Source organism: Drosophila hydei, unplaced genomic scaffold (genome assembly GCF_003285905.1).
Source record: "Drosophila hydei strain 15085-1641.00,03,60 unplaced genomic scaffold, DhydRS2 tig00000001-arrow-pilon, whole genome shotgun sequence".
NCBI classification, from domain to species: Eukaryota; Metazoa; Arthropoda; class Insecta; order Diptera; family Drosophilidae; genus Drosophila; species Drosophila hydei.
The window spans coordinates 9,525,395-9,536,050 of record NW_022045643.1 but is presented as its reverse complement, the minus strand read 5'-3'; the positions used below and the strand labels follow the sequence as shown (position 1 = coordinate 9,536,050).

At 42.3% G+C, this 10,656-nt stretch overlaps 1 protein-coding gene across 1 annotated transcript; it reads right to left on the bottom strand.

Annotated features, from left to right (window-relative positions):
- Positions 1-5,851, bottom strand: LOC111597269 (protein commissureless 1). The gene is made up of 2 exons (XM_023311882.2): positions 5,121-5,851; positions 1-913 (listed from the first exon to the last, which is right to left on the bottom strand). The coding sequence occupies exons 1-2, from the start codon at positions 5,623-5,625 to the stop codon at positions 252-254; spliced, it is 1,167 nt and encodes a 388-aa protein (XP_023167650.1). The 5' UTR covers positions 5,626-5,851; the 3' UTR covers positions 1-251.
- Between the last annotated feature and the right edge of the window lie 4,805 nt (positions 5,852-10,656).

Below are 10,656 nucleotides of genomic sequence, written 5' to 3'. Positions count from 1 at the left end.
AGGATTTGTTTTCTTTTCTTTGTGGTCGAGTGAGTTGCTCTATATAGGACTCTACTTAGACTCATCCAATTTGAAGGTGGGGGCAGACGACACAGCTATTTACAAGTGACTAAGCATGTAAGCATGATCTCTAACCCCAAACTATGCCCAAGCTCCAATACCCAATACCCAATTCCCAACCCCCCTTACCCCAACCCCAACTCAATTCCCTGTCCCTTTCCATTTCTGTTGGCTCTTTAGTTGCTGGGCAATCACGCGGCAACAACAACTACCAATGAAGCGCAATCGTCGTCGGCAGCTGCTGCCGGCAGCAAAGTTTGTGCTGCATCTGTCGACGCAGCTGTGGACGCCTCATTTCGATGCTCCAGGTCCAGCCCCAGCGCCAGTCCCAGTCCCAACTCATTCCGCAGCTCCTGCTCATCCGGCATGTTAATGCAAATGGTTGGCGAGGCTTTGTCCTCTGCCTGCGCCTGCATTTGCATCTGTGTCTGCGCCTGATCGACTGTTGCTGACAGTTTGCACTTTTGCAGCTTCTTTGAACTCTGCTGCACTGCGTCCTTTGCCCAGCCGCTAATGCACGCACGTTGATTATTGTGATTGTGATGATGATGATGATGATGCACAGCCGCCAGGCTGGGGTACACAAACTTCATGCCGTAGGCAAAATGGCGCGGCTGATGATGCAGCGCCTCATCGTAGCTGGGCAGTCCGGTGGCAATTGTATAACAGGGCGGCGATTCAATTTGATAGAAGCCCGCTTCATTGCCCCCGCCAGTTGAACTGCCGTTGCCACTGCCAGTACCAGGCACCTGCTGCAATAATCGGCTTGCGTCGCAGCTGATCAGGTGATGACTGGCACCATGCGAGGAGTAGGAGTCATTGGCCGCATGTAGCTGTGCGCGTATGTCCTTGTCTGCAAATACGAAAAGAGGTAGAAAGTTGTTTAGTTTTTGTTTTTGTTTCTATTTTAGCTATTTCTGTTCCGTCTGTCCAACTTTGACTTTGACTTTGACAAACGTCTCATTAGTTTGTTTGTTGGGACTCACACACACCCACACACACATAGGACACTTGTTGGATTGGTATTGAGGGGCAGTGAAAGGACTTTGCCATTAAATTCAATTTAGCGTAAAGGCGCAAACGCTTGAACTTTGTGAATGGCAGGACATGAACAGGAACCTCTCGAGCTTTTATTGAAAAGATACAAAAAATGCGAAAACAACAAAAAATAAACAGAATAAAACCGACTGAAAGAAGAGAGAGAAAAAACTTTTGTGCCGACCGGAAATGCCTGCGAGTTTGGCCGGACAGGCAAAAGTTTCCCATGCACAACAACCAACACTGTCCGTCCGTCCGTCAGTCCATTCGACTGACTGACAACAACAGCACGCTGGCAATAAGCTGGCCGGAAGTGCGCGCGTGGCACAAATGAAACGAAAATACGAATTACGAAAAGAGAGAAATAAATATTAAAGAAGATGCAGCAATGTAGAGAAAAGCTCGTCCCAAAAAGTATGCAACGCGAAATGTTCAATTTTCAAGAGTTTTCATTCAATCTTTAAAAGAAAAGTTGCCTTAAAGCTAAGCCACTCTGTTTCAAACCTGAGCGAGAGCTTATTTGAAGTGCATAAAATGAATGGTTCGTGGAAACAGCGCTCAACAGAGGCTTATCCTGATGTACGCCATAATAATTTTAAGCTTCTTTTTTATCAATTTGAAGGTGGCTTTTATTGTTTACCCGTGCCACAAATTGTTGCGGTTATTAAATGCAATTTAAGCTGCATTTATTAAATGAAAGCCACCTTTTGCAATTGAATACGAATACGAAAAAGCTTCGACGTTTTTTATTACTGTCAACGTAAGCAATTATTATTTATATTTCTGTTTTACTTTTATTTTTTATAAATTTAAATTGAATTTAATTTTTTTTTTTGTATAATTCACTTTTTGGCTTGTTGTGTACTCACAAATATTTTGGCCAAATGGTTTTCCATTAAAGCAACTGCGCCTTTTTTTCGGAGAAGACGAGGAGGCGTGGCACAGCAAAAAATTGGCGCATTACAATATTAAAACCCAGCAGCAGTCACACGGCCAGAGCCCAGTAAGAGTAGCACTCGCACTCGCACTGGCAGCAGTCACTGTGCTGCTGGCGGCGGTTGTTGATTTATTGTTATAACTGTAGTGCAAGCTCGTATATTTTTGGGTGCCGAGGACTTTCACAGAGACCCATTTGACTTTTGTTTTATTTTTTGATAGACAGACGGCAAACACGACCAAGCACATAGGAGCCCGCAGTGGGCGTGGCACATACACACACACAGCCACACATGCCATGGGATTCATATTTTATGCAAGTGTTGGGGCAGTCTACAGCATGAAAAAAAGAAATGGAAGGAAGCAGCAGAGCTGGCAGCTGCAGTAGCTGGGAAAAAAATTAGCACGCCATTTGTTTTTGGCTTTTGTTACATTTGTGGCATGTTTTTTCATTTCGGCTGATGCGCCCCAATGTATGCAACAATTTAAATTCATTGCAATGAGCTGACGAATGCTGAAGAGTCCAACAATTGAGCTCCATTCGCTGTTGTCTTGCTTTTTGTTTTATATTTACTTTTACATCTGAGAGTGTGTGGGTGTGTGTGTGTGTGTGTGTGTGTGTGTATTTATATATTGCATTTCATAAATGCCTGTTAATTTTTTAACACTCTCAACGGTTTGAGGGCGCCTTTTATTACATTTAATCGGTTTCGCAGCTGATGTCAATGAAAGCCGATTGTTGAGTGGGGCAGCTCAAATTAAATTTTGCAGCTATCGCGCTGCTATTTTTTGCAGCGTATACCGAATTACCCAGCATTAAGCTGGAGAGCTCAAGTCAAATTAAATATTGTTCAATCCAGCAAACTGCGCAGACTAAACGCTGTCGAGCAACAAAACAATTTGGTTAATTACAACTCGCAATTTACGTTGGGCTAACTGAAAACCAAAAAGCCAACAAACATTGTAACTAAAATATACACATACACACACAGTTATATGAACTTATAGTGGAGAGCAACTAGAGCTAGTTCTGCGTCCTGCCACAAAAGCCATTAAAAATTGAAAAGGCTCGCAGAGCTAAGAGAAAGTTGTGGCCATTAGTTTTTTTTTTTTTTTTTGGGGCCAGAACGAGGGAAAATTTTGTGCTACGCTTAATTACATTTTTAACGGAAGTAAATTATGCACAACCTATACAACATAATAAACAGTGGCAGCAGGTCCTGTTTCGTCCTGTTTCGCTTTAACTCACAAGTGCCTGGCGCCGCTGGCTGTTGTCCTGTTAATAAATTCAGTTGTGTGCGGCTCTAATTGATAACAAGCCAAAAACTTGCTACACGCTGAAATACTGTAAGTGTGTGCGCGTGTATGTGTGTGTGTGTGTGTGAGTGGCTGTGTGTGTATGAGTATATCCTAGCTTAATAAATAAACTGTAAGACCAAGGCAGAGGCTGCTTGGCATCTACGGCTCGTTAAGTATTTATAAGGTAAGCACACTCTGTGTGGAGCGACAACAAAGAAGTGGCTTGTAGGCAGGCAGGCAGACAGGTAGGTCGTAACGAGGGGGCGGAACACACGTAGCGGGCATTAAACGCAGAAAAGCGTGCTACGAAAATCGAGCAAACTTAAGCCAAAGTTGCTTAATTATAAATGACACACGTGTGGCAGAGCCAACAGTGAGCTGCAGCAACCACAGCGAGACACACTCGATACATATACAGCTATATCTGTGTGTGTGTAAGTGTATGCACGGTCTAGTTGCTATCTATGTAGGCCAGTCTAACACGTAGCACGTAATACGAAAAAAGCGAGAAAGTAAAACCAAACACGACACTAACGAAACTAATTAGACGCACAGGCGCCCAAAAAAGCGGGCAGCACACATATCGCTCAAAGCTCAAATTGATATTTTACGTAGTGCCCGGCCCTTGCCACTAGCCAAAATCCCTCTTTCCTCGTTGGCCAACATTGTTGTCGGGCGGAAAGTTTTTAAGGCTCGTTAGCACGAAATTGACAGTTTGACAGTTGAGTTGGCCATACTTTAATGCCACGGCCTTTGGCCCGCCTCACAACTTGTACAACACACGCCCCGCCCCTCTCGATCTCTTGCTCTCTGGCTCAGTCCCTGCTCTCTTTGTTGGCCTAAATAAATCATTTGGCTAAATTGGTCTGCAAAAAGTTTGACACTCGAGTTGAGACTTGTTTAGTTTTCGTACTCTCCTAGTTGGCCCAGGTTCTGCCTGCGTGTGTGTATGTGTGTGTGGGTGTGTGGGTGTGCACAGCTCGTTTGCTTCTAATTATGTGTAAAGTGCCTAAGCATATGATTTACTTTTCGTTATTTGTTTCAAAGCTCTTAGTCGAAGCGAGCTAAGCAAGCAACAGGTTTTCGACCAATAACTGGATTTAGTTCAAGTTGTTGCTTAAGCCAGACTTTGTGAACTTTTGGCCAAGCGACTCGAAAGCTTATCAACTAATATATCTATATTTCTTACATGCTATTTGTTGCCTGTTACTGTTACAGCTGCTGCTACTGTTGTTGCTGCTGCAACTGAGATAAGAGTGAATTACCCCATTATAATAATGTCCATATATCACTCAGCCACTTTGTTTTTTGTTTTTATCACTGTCCACTTCCCTGCCACAGACGATTTCACGCCTTTCTCTGTGCCGAATAAAATGTTGAAAGAGAAACAAATTTCGCACAGCTTCCACATTATCACGCTCATAAAAGGGGCGCCGTGGAGGCGGGGCTGCTGGGTCAGTTTAATATTATAAATATGCAGCGCATATATTTTGTGGCATCATAAACTTGTGTATCTAAAATTACAAGAGCCAAAGCCATGGGAATGCGAAGCGGCTGACAATTTCGAAGCGCGCCAAAATTTATGAGACTCACGGCCATAACAGAGGGGCGTGTGGGTGTCGCTTTTCTGCATTTTATATTGTTTAGCCTGGCAGCAAAAACAGCTGGATAAATGGCCGTTGATAAGGTCGTGCCCCCCGTCTCCAAACAAACCCACATTTTGATTAAAGTCACAAAGTCAGCACATAAACAGGGGGCAGATCGAGGGTTGCTCTACGAGTACTTACTGCATTTCTTCCATGTCCTGAACTTGCGATAGAAGTAGCAGCTGAACATGATGAACACCAGCGAGAGCACCACCAGCGAGGTGACAACGCCAATCCACAGATAGTTGACAATGGCGTGCATGTCGGCATCGCCAAAGATTTGCTCCCAGGTGGAATTGGCATCGGCATCGGCATTGTGCTCCCGCAGATCAGCCAGATCGAGCACTACCGAATTGGACAGCTGTTCGGTACTGATGCTGGCCGGCGGGGACGAGTCGTAGCTGACGGCCGCATTGCCGATCCGCTGCAGCAGCGTATTGAACGAATGCAGCGCGTCGATGTGGCGCAGATCGTGCGCTGTGGGTATCTCGAATGTGATTTGATTCTGCTGCATGTGCTCTGCGATGGCAGCGGGACTCATGCTGCTAGCCGGTGCCGAGATGAACTCCGCATAGAGCTCCCCGCTGCTCGTTGTTGTCTCTGGCAGCGGATAATCCGTGGTGCTGGTTAGTGAGATGGCTGCCATGGCTGTGACTTGCTTCTACTTTTTATTTAACTGTTTGTCACTTCAACACTGATTTGCTATTGTTGTGCTGCTGCTGTTGTTGTTGTTGTTGTTAACGTTGTGAAGTTGGCACACGCGTCACGACACGTAAACAAAACGGAGTCTATAAATAGTCATTGGTCGAACTCTCGAATACGAATATTGTATATTTTTGGTTGGCCCGCGCACTGCGTCCGTTCGCTGGAGCGGCTCGTTGTTGACTGAATTGTCTCTCGTGCTGCGAGCGGAAGGTAAAGTTTGTGCCCAACACGCAACGAGTGGAATGCACACGCAGAGAGTGCCGGCTGTAGTCAGTGGCTACACACCCTCTCACACTCTCTCACTCGGGGATATTTTCACGCTCACTTCTGTAGCTCACTCAACTCCGGCTCGGAACTGAGTTGAGAATGTTAAACTCCTCAAGTCCTTGCCTTGCCTTGCCATAAAATGCTTTGCCTTAAAGAAGCGTTTTGCAATTTTTGCCGCATGTTTTTTTTAAATGTTCAACGTCCTCATTGCTGACCCAGTTTGAATCGTTTGCCTTTTTGGCCTGCAAAGACAAAAGACGTTCGCCTTATTTCTCTTTTAGTTTTTTGCTTAAAGAAAACTTCGTTCCAGTCACGTTCGTGACGCATTTCGAGGCGTTTAAAGTTACCAAGTTTTCAAGTTTTCGACTTTTTCAAGCAAAAACCAAATTGCAGCAACGAAAACTTATGCGTGTGCTTATAATGAGCAGCGGGCGGACAGGGATTTCGATAAGCCAACGCTACGTCCTGGATTTATGGCCAAAAACTAAGCAAAGCCATGCAGCAGGAAAACATGATACCAGTTTATAAACGTTGCAGCGTTTCGTTCGAAGCTTAGAGTACTCCAAGCATAAACAAAGCTGAGCAGCTTAAATGATTCGGAAGATTCCCAAGCTTTCATATTGCTAAGACAATGTTGTATACTCAAAAGAAAGTTTAATATCAAAAATTAATTTTATACAATTTTTGCTTGCATATAAAAATGCTTATATTATAAAAGAATTAAATATAAATTATTTATGAGCTCTGAAAAATTCGCTAACAATTTTCTATTCAACAGAATGGCAAATTTTCTTAAAATGCCCTAAAAAATGTATATAAATAGAAAAAGGAGCTAGTGCTCAAATCTCGGCCATTATGTGTCCCTTGGGATGCCACAGTACTTCCTGCCCCAATGTCGTTGGTAACCAGGACAAAGCAGGATGGGACAAGAACGTGAATGTCCTGGGCACGCCTCATTTCAGCTGCAACCCAAATGCTGACCAAAAGCCGGACAGCAAAACTCAATGCACAAAGGTTTCTCGTGATATGTTGGCCGAAAAAACGTGCTCAGAAAGTGGAACAAATGCATTGCTCAGCTGGCAGTCCCCGCTCCCACACACACGCTCGTTCTTTCTCTCTCTCTCTTTGACTCAGTCATCATGCTCAAACATGACTCGAACTCAATTGCTTGAGTCTCACTCGAAAACCGGTTTGGCTGAGCGCGTGTGCGCACGCGGTGAGAGTAAATTGAGAAAAATTTCCCTAAATTCTCGCGCACGAAATGAGCGCACACAAAGTCAATTTGGCAGCATTCGCCTTTGAACTACGCCAGGCTAAAGGTCGAGCCGCGTGGGCGCTACGTGCCGTCCACAAGCATGTAAAAGTATCTACGTAAAACCAGCAACTGGTTTCGACCTGGTCCGGGGGGAGTACATTCGTCAGGGCAGCGCCGGGCGGGGGGCTGAACAAGCTTGTAATTGCTGCAGGAAATTGAAATAGATGCCCGATAATATGCACTTAGCTGCTGCTACCCGAGTCATTCGATAAATGCATTAAAACTTTTCGACTGCTGCAAACTTGGGCCTTGGCTTAAGCTTCGGGCAACAGCCAAACGCTTATCGTTAATTAGCTTTCGACTAATTTTGAACTTAAACATAAGTTTAACAGCAACCGGCTTAACGTAGATTGCACCGCTCAGATTTATGTCCACACGATAAGAGCAAAGGTGGAGCTGCTAGGGAAACGGTGCTTGAGTTTCCATTTAGATGGCAAATTGCATTTCTTCAAGCCAACGGCTAAATTAAAGTCAATCACGATTTAAAAAAAAACATAAACAAATACATATGAATTTTTCTCCTACTGCTAAATCTCTAAAATCATAAATTTGTGTATTGCATTTTAAGATGTTTAAATGTATTTACTTTTTTAGAAAATGTTGTTTGTCTATTAATATTTAAGAAATAATATTTAGAAATGCAACATCTTTTGGAATATATTTGTAGCATAAGCAAATTATAAACTAAAAATAACATTTCTAGGCACAAATTGAATTCTCGTTCAATTAGACATTTTCCCTTGCCAAACTTAACACAATTTCAATATATTTCCATTGATTTAGAAAAAAAATAAGGAATTTCCACTTAATTTGATTTTACCTCAGCTGGCTTTCAACACTCAGATGTAATATTTATTTCATTGTTTCATTTTAATCTAATTTAATGTGAATGGAAATTAAATTCACAGCACTTGACTTGTCGCATTCAATTTGCAAATATGCTCCATGCCACGCCTCCTTGTGCAGACACCTCCGTCCATGAGTTTGCACTTTACGAAGAGAAGCACACACACATGACAATAGATGCTACGTCATGTCCTATCTTGTGAATCTACGGCAAGTCTGGAGAGGAATACTAAAGGCGAACTGACTGACTGACTGCCTAGACGTGGCTAGTGAGGCAGAAGTTAACTTTTATAAACAAATTTACACCTTTCATTTTGCGCACGTTTTTAATATACATATACATACATATATATTTTCTAAGAAAATATGTAAGCTGTCAGTGCTTATGATGCCGAGGCATTCATGCTATATTCCATGTATGCAGATGCTGTGTGACACCAAACTAAAAGTAAATTCATTAAAAATTCCATCATAAAGAATACCTAGACAGTGGCTGCCACAGCCACACAGAGAGCGAGAGAGAGAAGGAGAGAGAGAGAGAGAGAGCGAGAGAGATATAGAAAGTGAGATGCTAAGAAAAAGTTTTGTATATATTTTTTTGCTAACTAACTAAAAAGTAAACCATAAAAGCTGACAAGTCAAAGACGAGACGAAAGAGACTAGCCGAGGCTGCAGCGAGACCCGCCATACACTATACACCCTCCTAACTATGTGTATCTCACGCTTTCTATGCAACTACTCTGGGCTTTTTGTATCTGCGAGCTTCCATCACACTTCACTTACATGCTCTTTAACATGTCAACATGTCAACTCTGTCTTGGTGTCTGCGTGTGTGAGTATCTGTGTGACATAGTGACATAATAAAATGTTACTTTATTCGTTAGTTTCAAGTTTAGACAGCAGTCGCAGTCGCAGTCTACACTAGATAGTGCAGCTCAGTTCATAACCAAAATGTTAGAGACAAAACAAGAGCATTCATAATCCTATTAATGGAATATGCAATTGGCATGCCTTTAAACTTTCTTGTGTGCATTTGCATAATTGCCCAAGGATTCTGGATTAGCATAAATCAATCAAAAGAAGAAGAAGAAGAAGAGGGAACCCTACTTTGAGAGCCGACAGGCAAAATGCCTGTGAAATTGTGCAGAAAGCCAACGACGGCTGAAAGAAATGCACAGAATGCCAGCGTTGCACGAAGAAGGAGATGAATCACAGCTCAAGGCAATTCAGCCCGCCAGCCTGGCTAAACAAATACAATTGCATAAGTCCTGCCTGTGTCTACCACACACACACACACACACATATATATATATATATATATATATATATATATATATATATATATGTTATATAAATATATACAATATGTATATGTGTTTGCATAAGTATAGAGTTGTGTGTTTATCATATGTGCGCTTGATTAGCGCTGACAACATATGCAGGCAGGCAGGCAGTCAGGCAGTCAGGCAGGCAGGCAGCCTGGCTGGCAACTAGGCAGGAAACTAGCCTGGCCACAAAGGACTCACAGTACAAACTGTTGACAAACAAACAAGTGCTCATTTTTATTTCTATATTTTTCTTTTTTCCTTGCTTCCCTGGTTTCTTTTGATGCCAAGCTGCATATTTTCTTTTGGTATACTGGCACAACAAATACAACTAGCTGAGGTCCTGTTTGCAGTTATGCTTCACTTCTTGCTGCTGTTGCTGCTGCTGCTTGTGGCATGTTGCATCGGGCAAAACAAAAGGCAAAGTGCATTAAAGCAGTTTAAAAAGGATTTGTTGCCAGAAATATGTGCAGCACATTGCTTAAGAAACATTTACTTACACAGATTATGCAAATACCAAACGGAAAACCAAACAGGGCAAAAGAGCAATTTAAATGCAAAAGAACATCACAAATAAACAATTGTGACCTGGTGTTGTGCAAAAAGACTGATTATTGGTTTGATTAGGCATTATTGTGGTCTTAATGTAAACATTAATTGCATAACAATATTAACTGTACGCTACAGATCTCTACATCTCTTAGTCTACTCTCTTTTCTTTGCCTGTACTCTCTACCTTATCAGAATTCATGAAGTTTCAAGTCGAAATTTCTAGTATAATTATCAAGCTTTAAGTGTTCTTTTAATAAACTTCATTACAGATGACTTTTATAATCTCGCTTTCAAACATATTTTTTGAAATTTGAAAGTGCTTGGGGTATTTTCTAGTCGAGCACTCCCACTGAGAAAAGCCTTCATACTTTCTTCGATATTTTCTCTTTGCTTTTCATGAACTCAATTGTTAGTAGCATTTGCTGCCCTTTTTGATAATATATCAAAACCGAAAATTTCATATGCTAAATAAATAGCTCTCAGCTGCCTCGTTGGGCTTGCCAAACGGGAATGGGTATAGCATTGCGGGTTGCTCCACAATTTCTCAGAGCTCAATGTGGAACTACTTGTAATTAATCTATTTCAGTTTCAGTCGCATGCTTTGCCATTTCGACCTACATTAATTTTGTATTCATTGCTGGCTTGCAGCATCAGCTGTTGCAAGACT

What these genes read in the sequence shown, in the direction of transcription:
- LOC111597269 (XM_023311882.2), bottom strand. Translation starts at nt 5,625, where the DNA reads ATGGCAGCCATCTCACTAACCAGCACCACGGATTATCCGCTGCCAGAG. An exon ending in CAGGACATGGAAGAAATGCA is followed by an intron (nt 914 to 5,120) that starts GTAAGTACTCGT and finishes TCGTATTTGCAG; the next exon opens with ACAAGGACATACGCGCACAG.